Source organism: Bufo bufo, chromosome 1 (genome assembly GCF_905171765.1).
Source record: "Bufo bufo chromosome 1, aBufBuf1.1, whole genome shotgun sequence".
In the NCBI taxonomy this organism is placed as follows: domain Eukaryota; kingdom Metazoa; phylum Chordata; class Amphibia; order Anura; family Bufonidae; genus Bufo; species Bufo bufo.
Window position 1 is genome coordinate 452230403 of NC_053389.1, and position 25434 is coordinate 452255836.

At 42.8% G+C, this 25434-nt stretch overlaps 1 protein-coding gene across 1 annotated transcript; it reads left to right on the forward strand.

Annotated features, from left to right (window-relative positions):
• The first annotated feature begins 464 nt into the window (after positions 1-464).
• Positions 465-24464, forward strand: AVPR1A (arginine vasopressin receptor 1A). Its single transcript, XM_040415713.1, has 2 exons — positions 465-1580; positions 23981-24464. The coding sequence occupies exons 1-2, from the start codon at positions 617-619 to the stop codon at positions 24184-24186; spliced, it is 1170 nt and encodes a 389-aa protein (XP_040271647.1). The 5' UTR covers positions 465-616; the 3' UTR covers positions 24187-24464.
• Positions 24465-25434: the final 970 nt, after the last annotated feature.

Consider the following 25434-nt stretch of genomic DNA (forward strand, 5'->3'; position numbering starts at 1 on the left):
GCAGCTTGAATGCCTACAAATGTGAAGCAGAAAAATCATAGATGATGCACTTAATACTGATTTGTATCATTAGTATCTCAAGACAAGGCATATTTTGAATGTTAATGTTCATTTACTATTACTACAAGGGTTTAGACTATATTATACCGTAGACATAGACTGAAACCATATGCTTCTCTTAATAATTTTCACACACTAACCAAAGGAGACATGCACAGGAAATTGTGGAAACCTGATCATATGTTCCCCAATACAGAAGAACTGAGGGATAGGTCTCAACATATGAAGGAGGAACACACAATAGATCTCCATATAGCACATTAACATTGGGAGTTGCAGAACTGTAGTGAGGGGTGGCGTGAAGCCAGTCAGTGTCCTGTCACAGCAGATATCTCAGCCCCCTTAATAGGGAAGGAGGGAGGACTATATATAAAGACCCTTGGACGTGATCCGTGTGAGAAACTTGAAAGAGGGAGAGAAAGGGTCAGTGTGCATTGCTGCACAGCTCCTTGCATCTTGTATTGCTGCACGGCTCATTGCGTATTGTATTCCTGCACGACTCTTTGCCTCTTGCATCTAGATAAGACACATTCAGTCTTCAGGTAACAGAGTTAACATGCGATTCTCTGTGGCTGGAGACTCTGGGAAAGATTCAACTTTGGGAAATGACAGCGCATGGAGAGGAGTGGGCTTCACCATTCCTTATCTGTACCCCACGATCTTACCTAACAACACCCAAATGTCACCCAACTCTTCAGACCTTCTGTCCAGGGATGAGGAGCTGGCTAAGGTTGAGATAGCCGTGTTAACTATCATATTTGTGGCTGCTGTACTGGGCAACTGTAGTGTCCTGCTCGGTCTCTACAAGTCCAAGAAGAAAATGTCAAGAATGCACCTATTTATCAAGCATCTGAGCCTAGCAGATCTGGTGGTGGCTTTCTTTCAGGTTCTTCCACAGTTGTGTTGGGAGGTTACTTACCGGTTCTATGGTCCAGACTTTTTATGCCGAGTTATCAAGCACCTACAAGTGTTTGGGATGTTCGCCTCAGCTTACATGCTGGTGGTGATGACTGCTGACCGCTACATTGCTATATGCTACCCACTGAAAACACTTCAGCAACCTACAAAGAGGTCCTACCTGATGATCAGCGGTGCCTGGATCCTCAGCTTTATCCTCAGTACTCCACAATATGGGATCTTCTATCTGAAAGAGCTGGGAGATGGAGTGTATGATTGCTGGGCAGACTTTGTCTTGAAGGATGGAGCAAAAGCTTATATCACCTGGATTACTATTAGTATCTTTGTGGTACCAGTGATGATCTTGTTGACCTGCTATGGCTTTATCTGCTACAACATCTGGAAGAACATAAAGTGCAAAACCAACAAAGAAGAAACTGAAGGCAGGAAAGGTAACAATGGGTTACTATTCACATCTGTCAGCAGTGTGAGGACCATCTCCAGAGCCAAGATCAGGACGGTAAAAATGACCTTTGTGATTGTATCAGCCTACATCATATGTTATAGTCCATTCTTCGCCATCCAGCTATGGTCTGTATACGCAGAGGACACCAACTGGACAGGTAGGTGCAATTCTTTGTGTTCAGGCATTTGTCACGGTACTATTACTGCAAAGTTTCTACAAATGACATGTCATATGTATTTGTAAGAATAATTCATAAGGATCAGCGACCCTTTATCTACCAGAATGCTATGGAACTGTAAATTAAAAATCACCCAGTATTACAGGCACCTGAGGGGTTAACACTGGGCAGTCTGCTGACTGAGTGGGAGGGTGTGCTAAAGAATTTGTAAACTGCTTGCTACCCTATTGGCTGAGGTACTGGGTTTGGGAGGGGTATTGGAATATTTTATATACTACTGCACGTTGTCCCCCCCCCCCCCCACCTCCATTCACCCAGCTTGTTCTTGTGATTCAATCAACAGAGATCTGCTCTGGATGTTGAGTGGCTGATTCTTCTCTGTTGGTAGCCCTCCTAACAAAGAAAGTAGCCCAGGAAGGAAAGGACTGGCTCAGGGGTATTTTGACCCAGGTAAAGGTTTCCCTATTACTTGTCCCTAATACCTTTATCTCAGCACGTAGTACCTGAGGTCACAATGCTGCACCCAATCTCCCTCTCATCCAAATCCCAGATTAAACTTAAAGATCAAGAGCTCCTTCTAGGCAGACCCATTCTACTCACCAACAGAGCTGCAGTCCATCTTCACACCAGAGACAGGCTCCTCATAAGGCTGCTGTTTCTGCACCTTAGCTTCAGGCTTAAAAGCTTCCACCCTGGCCCTTATAATGTCTGCTTCACCTACATCTTCAGCCACTGAACAGGTATCATCTCAAGCAGCTCCTATTAACAGTCCTCCTCCTCCACCTGTCCAAAAATCCCCATCAGTTTTGGAAGGAGGTATCCACAGAAGCAGCCCAAAAGTCAGTTTCAGACATAGCAGTCCTTCATCCTATATTTCTAATGCATTATATTTCTAGTGCCACCTTGTGATAATTCTCAGTACTACAAGCATTAAATTTAAAGGATTTGCCCAAGATAATCACAAATCTCGGGCAACCACCTATAATGTCTTAAAATAAAACTAAATAAAAAACATGATATACTCATACCCATTTCATTAGTTCCATTCTCTGTGGCACTGGTTCATTACTCCCTCCGCTGTTTGTGTACAAACAGTAAGGCTCCATTCACACGTCCGTAATAATGGGTCCGAATCCGTTCCGCAAATTGCGGAATGGGTGCGGACCCATTCATTCTCTATGGGTACAGAATGGAAGCAGAGAGCACACTTGCATCCGCATTTCTGGAGAGCGCCGCCGCAATTGCGGACAAGAATAGGCATTACTATGGGGGTGTCGGCCGGGTGTATTGCGGATCCACAATTTGCGGATCTGCAATGCACTACGAACGTGTGAATGGACACTAATGGTGATGAGTCTGGATAAGGCACATGACTGCTGCTGCCAATCACTATCTTTGGTGATGTACAGCTGAAGACAGTGATTGGCTAAAGCAGTGACGTGCCAATGACGTGCATGTCACAGACACTGACATGCACAGTGACGTACCTGCATTCAGTTTGTCACAGTGGAAGCCAATCATGTTCTTCACTGTAAACCCCTAAGGACAGCAATTTGCAGCAGATCTCATATGCTAGAGAACCAGGTGAGTGCAGCAGCAGAAGAGAAACAGGTGAGTATATCATTTTAGGGGGTGAGAGATTACAAATTATGCGTGACAACCCTATAAAGGATGGTTCTGATAATGTCCCCCCTTTGTAGATACTCCTGAACCACTATGTTCAGTTGATGCTGCTGAGCAGTCATAGTCTCCCTAGGTCAGCAGAAGAAAGGGGCTCATTCCAGAGGACAGCGACATGACTGAATAGCTTTCTTATTCATCCTTGCCCTAGCAGTTCAGCCATTCTGACACGTCATCCAAGAGCAACAGTTAAGGGCATCGTAGAAGGAAAGGAAGGAGCAGACATGTCACTAACTCATTGGCCAAAGAAAAAAGGAGTTAAGATGGGGGATGGGAAAAATTCCAAAATTTGCCAAAACTTTTAGGAACTGGTTTCAGGCGTTCTCCATTTTAGCTTGTGTGCTTTCCCAGAGGCATCTTGAGTAGTGCGCCATATTAGGCAACTTTCACACTAGCGTTTTTTGCGGATCCATTATGGATCTGCAGAAACGCTTCTTTTACAATAATACAACCGCATGAATCCGTCATGAACGGCTCCGGTTGTATTATGTCTTCTATAGCCATGACTGATATGTCTTAAACACCATTGAAAGTCAATGGGGGATGGATCCGTTTTCTTTTGTGCCAGATTGTGTCCGAGAAAACAAATCCGTCCCCACTGACTGACATTGTGTACCAGGACGGATCCGTTTGGATCAGTTTCGTCAGACGGACACCAAAAAGCTGCACGCAGCGTTTTGGTGTCCGCCTCCAGAGCGGAAAAGAGACTGATCGGAGGCAAACTGATGCATTCTGAGCGGATCCTTTTCCATTCAGGATGCATTAAGGCAAAACTGATCCATTTTGGACCGCTTGTGAGATCCCTGAACGGATCTCACAAACGGAAAGCCAAAACGCCAGTGTGAAAGTAGCTATGCTTGCTTTTTAATAAGGGGCACTGCGTATCCTTTATAATTTGCAAGTTTCAACATAAATGCTCCATCTACGAGGAGCATATTTCTTTCTCCACTGCTTTAAAAATGGAAAATCAGCTGCAAAAGCAACTGCTGCTGGCAGGTCGGAGGACACCAGTGAGTGTGGCAGAGACAGAACCATGGCTAAATATGTACCCCAAGGAATAGGAGGCTTCCATGCTCACTGAAGGGTTTCCAGTAGACTTTTATTTTTCCCCATTTTAAATAACATTCAGTTATTATGTTATTACCAGAAAAATTAAATCGATTTATGATCTATAGAGGGTGGCACAAAAAAAAAAAAAAGAAGAAGAGTTGAGCCACTTTTACTCAAACTCAGAATATTCCCAATGGGAATTGTTCCCAAGAATAAATCAGGACAGTATCAACATCATCTGTCTCATCCTCCAGGAGATTCAATGAAACATGGAATCTGATTGGTTGCTATGGGCACCTAAGCCAGTTCTACTTTACACCAGTTTGATAAATGACCTCCTATGGCTCCTGTGACAGGGCCATTTGGTTGGTTAGACAAGCTTTGATGGCAAAATCTGATATTGAGTCCTCTTCAGGTGCAAATTGGGATGGGGGGGGGGCAAATTTACATAGACAATGGGTTGCTCAATTTCTTGATGTTTATCTTTCTTGGAATGGGAAGTTAAGTCATGTCTTTTCTTGGTACAGATATAGCCGCAAAGGACATGGTCTTTTATCTTCTATCAGACAAACTAGAAAGAATGTTGTCCTTGATCACCCTTTTTATGGAAACTAAAGAAGTTACTCTGCAGCAGATGTAATCATTATTGAGTAAAAAATACAATGCAACAGCACTCTGCAAACCAAATAAAGTACAAAAAAGTATTCTAATGCTAATGCTATGCTTATTATGTAAATTAGAGATGCTTGGCAAATACATTTTGTACAAAATTATTTGGGCCCATCTGCCGCACGTCAAGGTGATCTCTGTAAGACGGGTTCCTAACACTAAATTCTACCTGTTATGTGCCATGACGGCTACCATACAATTCAGGGAGTGTAGGTTCCACATGCATGCTGGGCCTGCTTTAATTTTTGTCATCTTTGGTGCCAAAATGGCCTCCATTATATCCAAGGAATGCAGGTACCAACATGCATGCCGGGCCCACTTCACACCACTCCTGGTGCCAAATGGCTACCAACAAATGCAATGAGAGTCCAGTCCACCCTATACCTCTCCTGGTGCCAAATGGCTTCCAGTGAGTGAGGGAGAGTAGGCTAAGGCCCGTTTTCACACGGGCGTCATGGATTTGGGCCGGATAATATGCGGGTGCGTCACGGGAAAATGCACGAAAATGCACGCGCGTGAGAAAAATCGGCATGTTTGGTACCCAAACCCGAACTTCTTCACAGAAGTTCGGGTTTGAGTTAGGTGTTGTGTAGATTGTATTATTTTCCCTTATAACATGATTTTCACGCACGGTTGCTAGGAGATGATCGGGATGGGGACCCGATCATTATTATTTTCCCTTATAACATGGTTATAAGGGAAAATAATAGCATTCTTAATACAGAATGCTTAGTAAAATAGGGATGGAGGGGTTAATTTTTTTTTTAACTCACCTTAACCACCTACCGTCCGCCCATAGGATATAAACGTCCGGGAGGTGGATGTCGTTCCAGAACGTCCATTCAAAAACTGCAGCTGCACGCTAATCGTGCAGCTGCTGATCGGGTTGCCCGCTGTCAGGGACAGCAGGGCAACCCAGAGAGAAGGCAGGGACAGTGCCCAGGTGTCCCTGCCTTCTGGATCGCTGCATACACAGCGCTCACTGAGCGCTTCCTGTTCTGACCCGCCGGGACCGGAGAGTGCAGGAGCTGTGTACTGAGGCTGTACAGCGCAGTATTATGCTGTACAGCCTCTCTGGGGGGTGTATTTCTCCTGTAACTGGGGCTACTATGTCAGCCCCAGTTACAGGAGAAATCAACAGTGAAAAAAATAAATAAAAGTGAAGTAAATGTCCCCCAGAGGTCTTGTATGACCTTATGGGGGACAAAAAGTGTAAAATAAATAAATAAATAAAGGGTTGAAAAAATTAAATAAAAAAAAGGTTTCCCAAGTAAGGAATAAAAAAAAATTGTTAAAAATAGAAAAAATAAAATAAAATAGACATATTTGGTATTGCCGTGTCCGTAAAAACCATCTCTGTGTCAAAACAAGCAATTTTTGTCACCTTACATCACAAAAAGTGCAACACCAAGTGATCAAAAACGCGTATGTCCCACAAAATGGTACCTATAAAACCGTCACATCATCCCGCAAAAAATGAGCCCCTACATAAGAAAATCTCTCAAAAAATAAAAAAACTATAGCTCTTAGAACATGGAGACACTAAAACATCATTTTTTTTGTTTCAAAAATGCTATTATTGTGTTAAAGTGAAACAAATAAAAAAAAGTATACATATTAGGTATCGCCGCGTCCGTAAAAAAAAGCTCTATAAAAATATCACATGACCTAACCCCTCGGGTGAACACCGTAAAAAAAAAAAAAAAACTGTGTCAAAACAAGCAATTTTTTTCACCTTACATCACAAAAAGTGCAACACCAAGTGATCAAAAATGCGTATGTCCCACAAAATGGTACCAATAAGACCGTCACCTCATCCCGCAAAAAATGAGTCCCTACATAAGAAAATCTCTCAAAAAATAAAAAAAACTATAGCTCTCAGAACATGGACACATTAAAACATAATTTTTTTGTTTCAAAAATGCTATTATTGTGTAAAACTTTAATTAATAAGAAAAAGTATACATATTAGGTATCGCCACATCCGTAACAATCTGCTCTATAAAAATGTCACTTGACTGAACCTCTCAGGTGAACGCTGTAAAAATAAATAAATAGAAACTGTGCTAAAACAACCAATTTTTTGGTCACCTTGCCCCATAAAGTGTTATAATGAATGATCAAAAAATCATATGTACCCAAAAATAGTACTAATAAAACTGGCACCTTATCCCCTAGTTTCCAAAATGGGGTCACTTCTTGGGAGTTTCTACTGTAAGGGTGCATCAGGAGGCTTCAAATGGGACATGGCATCTAAAAACCATGTGGAGTTCCTTTTCTTCTGCGCCCTGCCGTGTGCCCATACAGCAGTTTATGACCACATGTGGGGTGTTTCTGTAAACCGCAGAATCTGGGTAATAAATATTGAGTTTTGTTTGGCTGTTAACCATCGATGTGTTAAAGAAAAAATTTGATTAAAATGGAAAATCTGACAAAAAAGTGAAATTTAAAAATTTGATCTCCATTTTCCTTTACTTCTTGTGGAACGCCTAAAGGGTTAACAAAGTTTGTAAAATCGGTTTTAAGTAACTTGAGGGGTGTAGTTTCTACAATGGGGTCATTTATGGGGGTATCCACTATGTAGGCCCCACAAATTGATTTCAGACGTGAACTGGTCCTTAAAAAGTGGGTTTTGGCAATTTTCTTAAAAATTTGAAGAATTGCTTCTAAACTTCTAAGCCTTCTAACGTCCTAAAAAAATAAAATGACATTTCCAAAATGATGCCAACATAAAGTACACATATGGGGAATGTTAAGTAATAAATATTTTATGAGGTATCACTTACTGTTTTAAAAGCAGAGAAATTGAAATTTAGAAAATTGTGAATTTTTCAAAATTTTTGGTAAATTTGGGATTTTTTCATAAATAAAGGTGAAATATTTTGACTCAAATTTATGACTATCATGAAGTACAATGTGTCACGAGAAAACAATCTCTGAATGACTTGGATAAGTAAAGGCGTTCCAAAGTTATTACCACATAAAGTGAGATATGTCAGTTTTGCAAAATTAGGCCTGGTCAGGAAGGGGGCAAATGGCCCAGATGGCAAGTGGTTAATCCACTTGTTCGCGCAGCCGGCTTGTCTTCTTTCTTCTTTCTTCTTTCCTCAGGACCTGGGTAAAGGACCTTTGATGACATCACTGCACTCATCACATGGTGATGGATCATGTGACAGACCATGTGATGAGCGCAGTGACGTCACCACAGGTCCTTTTCCTCCTGCACAGCAAAGAAGAAGAAAGAAGAGAAGCCGGGCTGCACGTGGATTAAGGTGAGTTAAATTTTATTTTATTTTTTTTCCCCTCCATCACTATTTTACTAAGCATTCTGTATTAAGAATGCTATTATTTTCCCTTATAACCATGTTATAAGGAATAATGATCGGGTCCCCATCCCGATCATCTCCTAGAAACCATGCGTGAAAATCTCACCGCATCCGCACTTGCTTGCAGATGCTTGCGATTTTCACGAAGCCCCATTCACTTCTATGCGGCCTGCGTTGTGTCAAAAATGCACAAAATAGAGCATGGTGCGATTTTCACGCAACGCACAAGTGATGCGTTAAAATCACCGCTCATGTGAACAGCCCCATAGAAATGAATAGGTCCGTATTCAGTGCGGGTGCAATGCGTTCACCTCACGCATTGCACCCGCGCGGAAATCTCGCTCGTGTGAAAGAGGCCTAAGCTTTATACTCACACTAATAAAATCAGCCTATGGGGCAGACAGGCTGGTCAGGAGTGCACGACTGAAGTGTCAGTCACACCTCCAGTACAAACTGCAAAAAAAAAAGGGGGGTCAGAAAGCACATCCCAATGCGCAGGTGCACGTTGCATGCATGTGGAACCTACACTCCCTGATTTGTATGGTAGCCGTCATGGCACATAACAGGTAGAATTTAGAATACTTTTTTGTACTTTATTTGGTTTGCAGAGTGCTGTTGCAGTGTATTTTTCACTTTGTGTTTTCAGCCACGGCAACGTGCACCTGCGCATTGGGATGTACTGACTGACACCTCATGGGCCTCACCTTACAAGTGAAGACCAACAGGCTCATTATTGAGCCTGTTGGTCTTCACTTGTAAGGTGAGGCCCATGAGGTGTGTTTTTTTACGCAGACTATCCATTGCAACAAAAGGTGTCAAAGAACGACATAATTTTATAAAGATATCAAGAATCTAAAAGACAACCTCTCTATCTGGAGAAGTTTCTTGCACTCATCTAAGGGTCCTTCTTGCAGCAGGCCAAAGACGTTAATAGTTCCACTTTGGAGACTTTTGGTTTTTGGGTGGATCTCACTGTTCTGGTGCCATTTTGGGACCTTTGTGGTCAGCAGGGGCATGGCCAACATGCTGGAGCACTTCCGGTCTTATAAAAATATTTAATGCTTTTGGAGCTTTTCCTAAGCAAAACTGCTCTTGAATTATGACATTGACTCATAAAGTGGTCTGAGTTATCCTAGATTTCAACACTCTGAACACCAAATCTTTGCCCATATCATTACCACATCAGCTAGTTTTTAAATGTCTACAGTTTAATTTTAACCTTAGGGTTTGCCACATATTGATAGTTAAGGGTACTTTCACACTAGCGGCAAGGAACTCCGGCAGGCTGTTCCAGCGGGTGAACAGCCTGTCGGATCCGTGCTGTCGCTAGTGTCCGTGTGCCCCTGGACTACTGCTCCGGCCTCATTGACTATAATGGGGGCGGGCCAGAGTTCCAGCAGCAGCACGGCAAACATGCCGAGAGGCAGGCGTAATAAAACTATGACATGTCGTCGTTTTATTCCGGTCGCCTCTCGGCATGTTTGACGTGCTGCCGTCGGAACTGCGGCCCGCCCCCATTACAGATCCGACAGGCTGTTCACCCGCCAGAACAGCCTGCCGGAGTTCCTTGCTGCTAGTGTGAAACTAGCCTTAGTTGCTGACAGTTTATCGAATTTTCTGTTGCTTTGTTTTAGGGAATTACGCTCTACATCACCACACCTTTGGAACATGGTGGAATATCAACTAATAACTTTTGTTAAGTAGGCAGTTGTGAAGTCAACTTGGGCAACACTGGCGTAACTATAGGGGTTGCAGCGGTCGCGGTTGCAACTGGGCCCTTAAGCCAGGGGGGTCCAGATGGCCCCCCTTGCCAGTGGTACTGTACTTTTCCCTTTGTAAGATGCAGTGCATCTTATAAAGGGAATACTAGCGCTCACTAGTCTGCAGGAGGAGGGGGAGAGAAGCGCTGTGAGCGCTGTCCAGTACATACCCCTCCCCCTGCTCGCTCTTCTCAGGGCCCGCTCTGCTGTGTCCTGGCTGCCTGCAGCGTCAGGATGTACAGAGCGCACTCTGACCTGACACTGCAGGAGGTCAGGTGACTGCAGCGTGGGCCCTGAGAAGAGAAGACAGCCAGGACAAGGAGAGTGGCGGCAGGAGAGGTAAGTTACTTTATTATTTTACAGTCTGACCTGAGGTCTGATATGGAGGTCTAATGGGGGGTCTGGAGAAGTCTCACTGGGGGTCTGGAGAGGTCTATTGGGGGGTCTGGAGTGGTCTATGGGGAGTTTGGAGGTCTGACTGGGGGTCTGGAAGTCTGACTGGTGGTCTGAAGTGGTCTAATGGGGGTCTGGAGGTCTGACTGGGAGGTCTGGAGGTCTGACAGGGGGGTCTGGAGAGGTCTGACTGGGGCGTCTGGAGAGGTCTGACTAGGGTTCTGGAAAGGTCTGACTGGGGACCTGGAGGTCTATTGGAGTCAGATTAGGGGCCTAGAGGTCTAATGGGGGTCTGATTGGGGGTCTGGAGGTCTAATGGGGGTATGATTGGGGGTCTATAGGTCTAATAGGGGTCTGATTGGGGGTATGGGGGTCTGATTGAGTGTCTGGAGGTCTAATGGGGGTCAGATATGGGGGTCTGGAGGTCTAGTGTGAGTCTGGAGGTCTAATGGGGTCTAGAGTTCTGATATGGGGTCTGGAGGTCAAATGGGGTCTGGAGGTCTCATTAGGGGGTCTGGAGGTCAAATGGGGGTCTTATCTGAGATCTGATATTGGGTCGGGGTCTTACATGGAGGTCTAATGGGGGTCTGATCTGAGGTCTAAAACTGGGGTCTTATATGGGGTCTGACATAGAGGTCTAAAAGGGGTTTGGTCTGAGATGGGGGGATCTCATTTAGGGTTTTATATGGGAGTCTGATCTGAAAGGAAGAGGAGATTTATTTGTACTAGCGCACAATATAATGGGGTGTTTTTGTACTGACGCACTATCTGTGTGGTACCAGTATTTTCAGGGGGACTGTTTCTGCAGGAAATTATTGGGGAGCACAGTGGACACAGTATTGGGGGTGGCAGTATGGGCTGTTGAGTAGGTGAGGAGGAGAATGGAAAAGTAGGAAAGTAAAATGTCTGTTTGTTAAACTCTGCAGAGACGAGGCGCGGACACAGTATTGGGGGTGGCAGTATGGGCTGTTGAGTAGGTGAGGAGGAGAATGGAAAAGTAGGAAAGTAAAATGTCTGTTTGTTAAACTCTGCAGAGACGAGGCGCGGCTGAAAGAAGTCACCATGGCGGTCTGGTCTGACAGGAAAAGAAGAGGAAAGAGAATATCTACATCACAGAAGAGAAGTCACTGGATGTGAGAGGTACATATGTGGTGCTGTATTACCCTGTATATTCTGTAGCACTGTATGTAATGTTTTCCAAGTATGTCTTTAAAGGGGTTGTCCGCTTTTTTTTGTATGAGCGTTGCCTTCTCTGCTCTGTTTACCTGCTCATCACTGCAAATGCTATGGCGAGCAGGTGAACAGAACAGAGAAAGCAGCTCTCATATGAGCGTTGCTCTCTCTTCAAATAGCGTATCGTCGGGGGTGCCGGAGTACCCCGGCTGATTTGATATTGATGACCTATCCTAAGAATAGGTCATCAGTAGTAAAACGAGGACTGGAGGGAAGGGGGGGGGGGCGGCATTTCAATATTTGCCTTGGGCAGCAGAAAAGCTAGGTGCACCAGTGCTGAGTGAAGGGGGGGGGGGGCCCAAGCTGAACTCTTGCACCAGGGCCCATGAGCCTTTAGCTACGATGTGCTGCCCGGACACGGAATTGCGGACCCGCACTTCCGGGTCCGCAATTCCGTTCCTGAAAAAAATAGAACATGTCCTATTCTTGTCCGCAATTGCGGACAAGAATAGGCATATTCTATTAGTGCCGGCAATGTGCGGTCCGAAAAATGCGGAATGCACATTGCCGCTGTCCGTGTTTTGCAGATCCGTGGATCCGCAAAACAAGTTGCGGACGTGTAAATGGACCCTAAGGCTACATGCACATGACCGTGCCGTATTTTGCGGTCCGCAAACCGCGGATATGCAAAGAAACGGAAGCCGCCCGTGAGCCTTCCGCAATTTGCGGAACGGAACGGGCGGCCCATTGTAGACATGTCTATCCTTGTCAGCAAAACGGACAAGACTGGGACATGCTATATTTTTTTGCAGGGCCACGGAACGGTGCAATGGATGCGGACAGCACACGGAGGGCTGTCCGCATCTTTTGCCGCCCCATTGAAGTGAATGGGTCCGCACCCGAGCCGCAAAACCTGCAGCTCTGATGCGGACCCGAAAAACGGTCGCGTGCATGAGGCCTAAGGCAGGAAGCAGTTTATTTCACTGATGTGCAGAAGTGCCTAGCAGGAGTGGTATTACTCCTTAACGACCCAGGGCGAAAAATGCTTGTCCTAAATGGCCGGTACTTTGCGCCCCAGGACGAGCATTCGCGTCCTGCGGTCCTTCCTCCCCCCCATGTGCGCTGCTGCGATCAGCAGCACGGATCCGGCTGTTACTGACAGCCGGATCCGTGCTGCATCCACCAGCATCGGTGATAACGCCAATGCCAGTGGATTAACCCCTCATATGCCGCGGTCTGGTATCATCCGGAAAAAACGGATCTGGTATAATTTTTTTTGCATCTTTAAAGGTCTGCGCATGCACACTTCAATGTAAATTAATGCCGGATCCGGCATTCCGGCAAGTGTTCAGTATTTTTGGCCGGAGAGAAAACTGCAGCATGCTGCAATATTTTCTCCGTCCAAAAAACGTAAGAGGGACTGAACTGACGCATCCTGATGCATCCTGAACGGAATTCTCTCTATTTAGAATAGCATAAGGATAAAACTGATCAGTTTTTTTCCAGTATTGAGCTCCTATGACGGAACTCAATACCGGAAAACAAAAATGCTAGTGTTAAAGTACCCTTTACTGCCATATGTGGCAGTTAAAGAGTAGATTCAGATAAGGTTTTGGAGCTACCGTAGCACTCAGCAACCAATCTCCCACCACAAATCAAGCAGCACCAGTGCTGACAATACACACTGAGAATAATAAGGCGACACAACTGAGAGTTTTAATACACACTTTAATGGTCAAAGTACAATATTAATGAAGATATTAAAAGTTACGTTTTACGGGAAATATAACATATGTTAAAAGAAGGCAATCAATAGTCTTAGACTAATTGTAAATAAATGCTCCTAAGTGCCTCTACATATGTTAGGGTCTGAATTATGTAAATATAAGAATTAATGTTAAAATTCGGGGGAAATTCTGCATGTTACAAAGGGTATTTCTGGCAATGATCCATGAAGATCTATATCCTTTGTGTTGCTTCTACTCCTGTTAGCATATCTGCTGGTTTTGTGTGATTCTCATTATGAAGCATTTTTATTCCAGCCAGCATTTTGGAAGCATTAATTATGGGGTTGCTAGTATCTCCTAGTGCAAAAGCTAATCTGGTTTAGGTGTAAATTATATGGTTCTCTTCCCAGACAGCATAAGAAGCTGAGTATGTAGGTCTAAGGCCTCATGCACACGACCGTGATGTGTTTTGCGGTCCGCAAATCGCGGATCCGCAAAACACAGGTGACGTCCATGCACGTTCCGCAATTTGCGGAACAGCACGGACAGTCTTCAATATAAATGCCTATTCTTGTCAGCAAAGCGCGGACAAGAATAGGACATGTTATATTTTTTTAGCGGGGCCACGGAACTGAGCAACGGATGCGGACAGCACGCAGAGTGCTGTCCGCATCTTTTGCAGCCCCATTGAAGTGAATGGGTCCGCATCCGAGCCTCCAAAACGGCGGCTCGGATGCGGACCAAAACAACGGCCGTGTGCATGAGGCCTAAGCCTAGTTCACACTTCAGTTATTTCCATCATTGTGAGCCAAAACCAGTAATGAAGTCTACACAGACATAAGGTATAAGGGAAAGATGTCCACCTGTTCTGTGTATTTGGCCCACACTTGGGTTGTTTTGGCTCACAATAATGATGGAAATAACTGACCAAATAACTGAAGTGTGAACTTGGCCTAGAACTGACATGCAGTAAGGACATCCCGAGTTTGCAGTCTTAGTGCTGTCCTGTGTCTATTATTATACATTACTTATCACTTAGAAAATTGGAAACCCATAATAAAAATCCAGTTTATAGACCTTCTTCAGCATGCCCTTTCCACTGTTGGCCAGAACCCAGATCACCTTCCACACATTCATTCTGCATTGGCACGGCTACAGTCGCTGTTCTTTTCTGTTCTATGTTTTTGACAGGCTCATAATGCCCAGTGGTATGATTAGTTGGTGTATTGATATGTGGCTTACAATAGCCCCAATGTATTGCTAAACATGGTGGCTAGCAACACCTTCTATTCTTGTCATTCAGGTTAGTTGGAATGATTTGTGTTTTACCAGACTAGTTAGATCAGACCTCAATAGTTTTAGTGCCTTTCATTTTCAAAACTGATAATTGTGTGGTCAGACATGGTCAGTGCATAGAGTGGTTTGTAGATGAGCTTGAAATCCATCATCTACTGAGAAGACATGACACATTCTAAATACTGGGATTTCTAGGCATGTCAGATCTCATGGGGATGTTGCTGTACTGCACAAGCAACTGGAGCATGAAAATTGTTGCTTGCTGAGACATGATGGAATTAATACCAATTAAATTGGGTTAGATATCCTGCTTTCTGGTCTCCAAGATGGTATTGACAAAGTTTTATCGCTGTTGGTGGGTGGTAATGGTTGTTCACTTGTGTAGGCTTACACAAGGGACTGGTGGTGGTGCACAGAACCTTGCTGTTGGACAGGTTGATATTCTCCAATGCTGACTTTGGACAAGGTGACCATCATTCGAGTGGGAAGAGAAAGGTTTTTGTTGTGTTGCAAGGTTGTCCCCCTTTCTTTTAAGCCTTAACTAAACTGTGACCATTTCACTTCCACCAATGACCTAGTATGTGTCTTAATTTTTAATTAGGTTCATACTTACATTTGGTTACGTCTGCTGGGATTTTGGGTACAGTTTTATCCCCTCAGTCTAAGGTTGGAGTTGCTGATAGTAACGTATGCTTCACAACATCTGAGGGTTTACAGGTTTGCAATACAGAGTATATTTTGTAGCAGTGGTCTGTGAGTTTACTTGCCCATTTAATGAACTCTTACTTCTTGTGACAGAAACCATTTGCAGTGTTTACAAGCTGTAAAGTCTCTATAAGACAGTCCAAGCAATACAGCATTTTGTAAGCATTTAGTATTGTTGTTGGCAGACTCTATCCATTGTATTCCTTTAAATAGCTGGATGAACTCTGTGTCTGACTTGTAGAATGCTGAATGTCTTATCTCTATTCCAAGCAAGCTAAATTTAATATGTTTATCAAATAATCGACAAATAAGACTTTTCTTTTGACTTATTTGTTGTTCAATTATTTTATTTAGGCATAAAAATGTAACAACATGAATCAGTACACTGCGAGAAACACATCATATTTAAAATGACATCAGTAGGTTACAGAACTTAAGCAAGTAAACCTTACATCTGTAGGATTCACAACAAAGAGTGTTTCCAAAAGCCTATACATAAACATGAAACGAGACAAACGGGGGAGACAAACACAGACATCACAGATAGACACAAAAGGAAAAAGACAAACTACTAGGTATCTTCCATATAAGCAAACACCTACATTCTTATACAACCGGAGACACACTGTACCGATTCAGCCATTCAGAAAATCCCTGAGACCCTTTATACAAAATCCATGGCATCCACACTTTCAAGTATTTCTGGCCTAGCCCCGCATCTTCTGCAATCAATTCCTCCATTCTACGTAAGTTCTCAAACGTCTCTAGCCATTCTGACATCTTCGGAGCGTCCTGTGACTTCCAATGTCTAGGCAACACCAAACGAGCCGCCTGCATGAAAAATCTCAGGAGGCCTCTCTTGACTACCAGAGTGGGACAGGCAAACACTTTTGACTTATTTGTGTTAATCAATAGTTTAAGATTAATACGCTTCTTTATAATATTTTACTAGAAACATCTTATAATGTGATATCTTGTAAGGCTGCAATGGGCATTCTCCTAAAAAAAATTCCATTGAGTTTGTTATATTTAAATATATTTTGAATAGATTAATAAGATATTTCACTCTAATCTAGGCTCAGCGGCTATGGGAATAGTCTGGGATACTGTGAAAGCTTATGTCCGGGGTTTATACATACAAAAAATTTAAGAACTAGAGAGGGGGCTCATTCTACAGATGATTCAGTTATCCTTAATGAGTTTTATAGATACTATAAAGAGTTACTTATACACCTCCAAACTGGAAATAGAGATTGGTGATATCAATTCTTATCTAGCCAATATACCCATCCTGGTGATGTCTCTGGAATCAGGGCAATACCTAGATGAGCCCTTAGAGTTGGAGGAACTTAGGGCGGCCCTTGGTTCTTTTCCCAATGAGAAAACCTTAGGTTTTGATGGCTTACCGGCTGAGTTTTTTTAAAAGATATCAGGAAACCCTTCTCCCTGATCTATTAGACATCTTTAATGATGCTTTGCGATTGGGGAAATTGCCTGAACCTAAGCGGGAGGCTGTGGTGGTATTGTTACCAAAACCTGGAAAGGACCCAACTTTGCCTGACGGATGTGCAAATACTGGCTAATCGTTTGAATAAGGTTATTACCTCCCTCATACATGAAGACCAGTCAGGGTTCATGCCAGACAAAAGTACTTCCATTAATCTTCAGAGACTTTTCCTTAATATCCAAAGATCAGTGGACACTGTGGGCTGTTGTGCAATAATATCCCTAGATGCTGCCAAGGCTTTTAACAGCGTAGAGTGGGAATATTTGTGGGAGGTCATGGGGTTTATGGGGTTTGGACAAGGTTTCATGTCATGGGTCAAGCTTCTCTACTGCTCGCCAGTAGCTAGGATTAGGGAAAACGGGGAGTTATCTGCACAATTTCCATTGCACAGGGGAACAAGGCAGGGTTGTCCACTATCCCCTATATTGTTCGCTATTGCTATCGAACCCGTGGCCTGCCTTCTTCGTGCTTCTCATGACTGGAAAGGGTTTCCGCTAGGTTATCAAGAGGAAAGAATCTCCCTGTACGCCGATGATATGCTTCTATATACAGGGCACATAGTGCAATCTATCAGCCCAATTATGAGGGACATTATTGAATTTGGAAAACGCTCTTAACAATTAATTGGGACAAATTTTCAATTCTTCCAGATGGACTGGACGCAAATCCAGTTACAAGTCACCTACAGCTTTAAATATCTGGGTGTGGTGATAACACCAACAATTACAGACTATGCTAAAGTTAATATGGACCCCCTGATTCATAAATGTACGGGTAAGGTTACATAGTTGATACGGTTGAAAAAATACATAAGTCCATAAAGTTCAACCAAGGGATAGGTGGGGACGCGAATCCCAGAAGGAAGTGAGACTCATATTTCTACACGTTTTTATAATCATAAGCATTAATGTTGTTTACTTTTAAGAATTCATCCAAACCCTTTTTAAAACTGTTCCTGCTGTGATCACATCCTGAGGAAGTCTATTCCACAGATTCACAGTTCTTACAGTAAAAAAGCTTTGACGCTTCTGGAGACTGAACTTCTTCTTCTCCAGTTGGATGCAGTGCCCCCTTGTCTTTTGAGGGCATTTTACTTGGAACAGTTTTTCACCGTATTTTTTGTATGGCCCATTTATATACAGGTATTTGTATAGGTTAATCATGTCCCCCCTTAGACGTCTCTTCTCAAGACTAAATAAATTCAATTGTACGACCTGATACTAAAATAGAGGCCGCCAGTAAATATTAGGGTAGGATTGGCAGAGAGATCCGTATGAGGGGAACATTTGACTTTAATGTGGCCCTGCTGAGTCCTCAGCCTGGGGATGGCCCCTGGAGGTGGAGTCTCCCGGTCCTCGTGCCTAACCTGGCTGGTCCTAGTAAGCCCTAAATGAGTTTCCATACTGCCCCAATTCTGGACCAGATATATCGGTGACATCTTTATACTCTGGAACGGTAGCAGGGTGGATTTTACTAATTTTGTTGACTTTCTCAATAAAAACCACATTGACCAAAGGTTCACTTACGAAGTACAAGATCATTGTATTACCTTCCTCGATATAAAAGAATCAAAAGAGGGGGAAAGACTTACTACTAGTATTTTTAGAAAGTCAACGGCTACTAACAGCATTCTCCATTGGGAGAGCCATCATCCCCCAGCCCTCAAAAGGGGCATCCCAAGCGGACAGTATCTGAGGGTCCGGAGAAACTGTTATAGCTCCACAGAGTTTCATGTAGAGGCCAGAAAACTGCGGGACAGACTAACAGATAGGGGTTATCCACAGGGGATTTTGAGGGACGCTTTTAAACAGACACTGATATGTTATAGGACGTCCCTCCTCACCCCTAAAAAAAACATCTGATGGAGGGCAAGCCCCATTCGCCTGATTTCTACATAGGATATCGTGAATGCGGCGGTGAAGGCGGTTCTTAAGAAATACTGGTCTGTGCTATTAATGGACCCGGATCTAACATTTCCCCATATCCATTTCCCCATATCAGAATATTACGGGACCGCCTGGAGCATAGCCACTACACAGCCCTGTCCCTGACAGGGACATAGCTGGACTGAAAACCACTAGGCAGTTTCCGGTGTGGCACATGCAAGGCATGTGACTTTGTATATGGATCTAAAATAATCACATGCTCTGCGACCAATAGGACGTTTGTAGCCCACGACTTTGTAAATTTCCAAACTAAAGGCATCATTTACATCTGTCAGTGTCCTTGCCCACAAGATTATATAGGGAAAACTTTTAGGGAAGTAAGAAGAAGGATCTGCGAGCACATCGACATACAGAAGAAAAATTCCACCCCAGTAGCGGATCATGTGAATGAACACCATGGAGTATTGAAATTTTCATTTCTGGAGGTAGTTCCCCAGTCGCCGAGAAAAGGCCTAAATGAAAGACTTAACTAAACCTGCTTTATTTAAAATAATGGTCCGGTTCTCCTCTCTCTCCTTTGCGTGTTGTTCAGTCGAGTGAAAATAAACACCCTATACTGGTCAACGATGCGGGACGCATCGGATTAACGTCAGTGACATGCATCTTGTCAAAATGACATATCATGTGTGTAACAATGTTTGTCCTATCATGGAGGAACTTTTCTTGCAGGGCTAAGTGTAGCCTTATTACTTTATGGTTTAATAATGCGCAGGATGATGCTGTAAGTATCAAGGATTTGCTGATACTTAGGATTTCTGTCTCCCACATTTTTGCCTGAACGGATCCTGAAAATGTGTGGATCCGTATTGAACACTCGATAAGGTCGATAAGAGACATCTGTGTAATTAGTGCTTTACTAAGTCTATCTCCTTTGTCTAGGTTCCCTGAGTTATTAGACAGCTGGCACAGATGGCCGGCGCAAGCGCGCAGTACTTAGTGAGTGATGCTGCACCTCTGAAGATAGGGAGGAACCTTGCGTTCCACAGTAGTGGCAGCGATGTGTTCCACCAGCCGGAAGTGGTTCCTCCGGTAAAAAGAGGCGGACACCTTACCTCGTTGACAACATTGCGTTCCACCTGCCAGAAGTGTGCTTCTCGGTGGGCGGAAGTGTAGGAGCGCATTGCCATTTAAATCCCCCTCTTCAATGCGCTTGCTGACATCATCATATGCGCTGATTTTTGGCCATGTCTACATCTTGGGACCATCACATATGAGTAAGAAGGGGCAAAACAATTTAGGGCTGCCTCTTGTGTCTTTATGGCTCATCTGATCCACTGTTTCTCCCATGTCTATCTTCAGGTGTCTGCATCATGCCCTGACGACCTATGGGGACCACATGTGTTGTCTATGATTGTCCCAAGTTCATATCATCTGTGCCAGTCTCCTGTGATGTAATGTACCATATTTATTGTTTTCAGTATATTTTTGTTTTGTGTTTTTTGTTGGGCCCTGAAATTTTTCCCACATGACCCCCTGATGAACTCAGGTGGGGGAAACGCGTTGGGCCAGTAGGGAAGCCCATTTAGGATTTACTAGGACCAGTCAGGTTAGGCATGAGGACGGGGAGACTCCACCTCCAGGGGCCATCCCCGGGCTGACTCAGCAGGGCTACATTAGGGTCAAATGTTCCCCTCATACGGATCTCTCTGCCCATCCTACCCTAACATTTACTGGCGGCCTCTATTTTAGTATCAGGTCGTACATCTTTGTGTAACCCTCCATGCCCCTTAAAAGTTTAGTCGCTCTCCTTTGTACTTTTTACCAGCTGCAGTGCATCCTTTCTGTGGACTGGTGCCCAGAACTAAACTGCATATTCTAGATAAGGCCGCACCACCGCTTTGTAAAGTGGTAATATTACATCCCTGCCCCGCGAGTCCATGCCTTGCTTAATGCATGACAATATCCTGGTGGCCTTAGAAGCAGCAGTTAATGCCTGGTGTAAACTACCCTTGTCAGTTTTTGGTTGTTGTAATCTAATTAAAATGATATTGATGCCTCAACTCTTTTATATACTACATAATTCCCCCGTGTGGATTCCCCAAAGGGTATTCTATAAGATCCAGGGCATTTTCCTCTCCCTGGTGTGGAGAAAGCAACAACTTAGAATTTGTATGGTGAATTTGTATGGAGACTCTCCAGAGGGCCAAAAAGGAGGGAGGTCTCTATCTCCCAAATCCATGGTTATACTTTGTAGCTGCACAATTACAGCTAGAATTTGGTCTCTCTCATACTGTATTCTAACAACTCCTGCAGCTGAGACATGCATATCAGGTGCAGTTTAAGGAAGGCATACAAATGTCAACCTCCCCTCCGATAGTCCAACAGGTGTTGCATGGCGGCAGCTCTAAGGAATTCATTTCTATGCTCTATAGGCATCTGTCTGATAAATCTACCTCATCGGGCTGTTTACTGATCAAAGATAAATGGGACGAGACGTTGGTCTTGCAGCATGACCGTATTTAAAGGGGTTATCTTTCCTATAATTTTTTTAAGAGGTTAGAATTGCATCCCATTCCTCCACTTACCAAGTCATGCTGGTCTCTGCGTCACAGTTACTCTCAACAGAAAGCAAATGCCAGGTCACCACTGTGGCCGATAATTAGCTGTCTGGGTACTTTCAGCTGGTTGAGAGGGACTAGGAAGCAAAGAACAGAGGGGCACCAGTAAAGATCCGAATAGGAGCAGCAGGGCATTAGTAAGGTAAATAGTACAAATTTTCTTTTTAATTATTTTGCCATGCCATTCTGAGCTTATTTAAAAAAAAATGTATTAGCCAAACAAGCTCTTTATGGTATTTTGTCATATAGAAGACCAGGATAGAATGTGAACCAACCATGGTAAATACTGAGATGCTTCCGTCTGATAAGCACACCAGCCAAGACCTATGGTATTCCTTGCATAATAAAGATTGCAGCACCATTGTAGGTTTTCATTTAGAACATGTAGCAATAGCTTGCTGATTAGTTATTCTACAGTATAGTGAATATTGATTGTTCTGTCTTCTTACACGTTCACACAGTGTGCAGTCTGACATTCAGCATAAACCATTCCTGTCTTCCAAATAAGAGGACTGTTCTTTGTAGTCTAACTTGTTTATTGGTAAAACAGGATTGTTTGATTGGTAAAACTATAAGAATACAAATAGCAAGTATAAGTATAGATAGCATGTACTATAACATTTGCATTAACACTTAAAGCACATGGTAAAATGGCTGCCTATACATAGGATTACATGTCTAGCTAACAGTAGTAACAACTTCCCTGAGTAACAATTACAACTAGCTGAACATAACATCATGTCCCTGAAACAAAGGTAGAGCTCTCACCAGATATGATTATACAAGGATGGTGGAGTCTAAGAAGGAGATATGCAAAAGGACAGCTATGATATGTCCTTGAGACTTCTCTTTCCCAGGATGCTTTTCACTCCCACAATGCAGTGCACCACCCACAATGCAGTAGTCTTTGTAACAGAAAAACAAAGTGTAATACAACTTAACACTGCTAGATGGTGCTATAACCACACTAACCACTTGACAAATACCATGACTCTGGCAGAATGAACTAGAATCATTTTCTAACCCTGCTGGGCAGAACATTGATCATTTACAGATGTAGCAGAGCTACACATATTTTATATGTATACACCGAACAGTCATAACATTAAAATGGCGCCTGGTAAGTGGTTGGATTTTTTAGGCAGGAAGTGAATAGACAGGTCTTGAAGTTGATGCACTGGGAGAAAAAAAGGGCATGCATAATGGGATTGCTAGACAACAGAGTCAGAATATCTCCCGAAAGGCAGGTCCTGTGGGGTATAATCAGAATGCAGTATTTAGTAGCTACCAAAAGTGGTCCAATGAAAGACAACCATTGTACCAGAGAGAGGGTATGGGCACTGTTTGGTCTGGTCTTCTACCAAAGGTTAATGATAGGGAGATGTCAGAACACTTATAGCATTGCAGCTTGTTGCATAAGGGGCTGCATAGCCACAGACGGGTCACATTGCCAGTGATGTCCCCTTCCATTTCTGAAACTGCCTACAAGGGCCATGTAAGCATCAGACCTGATCCATGAAGAAAATGGCCTGGTCTAACTAATCATATTTTGCTTTACATTATGTAGATGCTGGGTGCACGTGCGTTACTTACCTGGGGTCATCTGAATGTTACTTTGACACATACCACCTAAACATTGTTTCAAGTACAAAAATTGTCCACGTATGTTTTGAGGAATATGAGAAAGAGTTCAGGGTGTTGACTTGCTGTTCAAATTGCCCAGATCTCAGTCTGATGGAGAATCTATGTAATGTGCTAGGAAAGGTCTGATCCATACAGGACTTGAAGAGGACCTGTCACCATTTTTGACATGTCTGTTTTGGTAAAAAAAATTCACATTTCCCATAAAATAAGAATTCTGGGCAACTTTTCTTATATAACTCTGCATTGCATCTTTCAGTTGTTAATTGTACATTAATTTATGTAGAAATTGCAAACTGGTATTTACCATTTTCCAGTAATTATTAGAAAGTGTCAGATATAGAAAATTTCAATAAACGAAAAAATAAAAATAAGAAAGTCAGATTTTGCAATGACAAACCCACACCTGGTAACACCCATATGGCAAATTATTTAGCCAGTTCTTGGGAGCAATAACAGGTGAATAGAACAACACAGAGCTATGACAGAAGATGGGGAATCTAAGTATTTACTAGACTAGACATGTCAGGAATGGTGAAAGGTCCTCGTCAAGTCCTGTATGGATCAGGTTTTTTAAAGGACTAAGGTTTGGAGCGAGAATCCACAGGACAACTTCAGGAATCAGAGCTGTTAGGTGGCAGATGGATCTACACAATACTAAACTAGTGGTGAGTTATGGCTGATTGGTGTATAGTACCATAAGTGAATATTATCTTTACTGAGAATTATCATAATACATAATTAATGTAACATAATAGACTATAAAACCACTTAATTACAAATTCAGAAAGTGTTATTGTAAAGGGTGCTTAGTATTAATTCGACATATCTATTAAACCAGGTTTCACCCAAGTTTACCAGAAACGTACTAAAGCCAAGCAATGTATAACAAGGTTAAACTACATGAATATTTATATTGCAATTACTAACATTTTTAATCATTTTTAGAGAATGAAAACATGGCTATCACAATGTCTGCCTTACTAGCCAGCCTGAACAGTTGCTGCAACCCCTGGATATATATGTTCTTTAGTGGACACCTACTACAAGAGTTCATCACTAATATTCTCTGCTGCAGTAAAGTCAAGCAAAGTATAAGCAAAGAAGATTCTGACAGCAGCACCAGAAGGCAAACTTCATTTACAAGAATGTAGTCAAGAAGTCCAACCAATAGTATGGACACCTGGAAAGAGTCTCCAAAGTTCTCAAAATCCATTAAATTCTTAGCTATACAAACCTGATATTGGACAAGTGTTTCTCAATATTAGGCAGTATGGCTTACTGCCTAAAAAATAATGCACTTCAGATACACAAAATTGTGAAAATGTGATAAATATGGACACACACACTTTATATGATGTATAAGGTATTATTTCATGTTCTGTAAATGTGTATACACCCTATATAAATTCTGTGTTCTTAGTATAGAGAATACCTTGTGGTTAGTATTGAATGTTAATTGTAATGCACTGTAAAAACTAGGGATGGACTTGATTGGAGCATTTCTATTTTAGTAAAAAGGAAACATAAAAAGGGATTTCTGCGATGAGGAAAAAGGTTTGCCTTTTTCTTGAAACAGCATCAATGGTGTCTATGGCTTGTGTCTGGTATTGCAGATCATTACCATTCAAGTGAATGGAGCTCAGCTGCAATACTAGACACAGTTCATACAGAAGAGTGCCACACTTCAAACCCTTTTTTCTAATCAATTCCTTTAAGCCAATGCTGATATAGTACTATATATATATATACAAACCGGATTCCAAAAAAGTTGGGACACTATACAAATCGTGAATAAAAACTGAATGCAATGATGTGGAGGTGCCAACTTCTAATATTTTATTCAGAATAGAACATAAATCACAGAACAAAAGTTTAAACTGAGAAAATGTACCATTTTAAGGGAAAAATATATTGAATCAGAATTTCATGGTGTCAACAAATCCCCAAAAAGTTGGGACAAGGCCATTTTCACCACTGTGTGGCATCTCCCCTTCTTCTTACAACACTCAACAGACGTCTGGGGACCGAGGAGACCAGTTTCTCAAGTTTAGAAATAGGAATGCTCTCCCATTCTTGTCTAATACAGGCCTCTAACTGTTCAATCGTCTTGGGCCTTCTTTGTTGCACCTTCCTCTTTATGATGCGCCAAATGTTCTCTATAGGTGAAATATCTGGACTGCAGACTGGCCATTTCAGTACCCGGATCCTTCTCCTACGCAGCCATGATGTTGTGATTGATGCAGAATGTGGTCTGGCATTATCTTGTTGAAAAATGCAGGTTCTTCCCTGAAAGAGATGACGTCTGGATGGGAGCATATGTTGTTCTAGAACCTGAATATATTTTTCTGCATTGATGGTGCCTTTCCAGACATGCTGGCTGCCCATGCCACACGCACTCA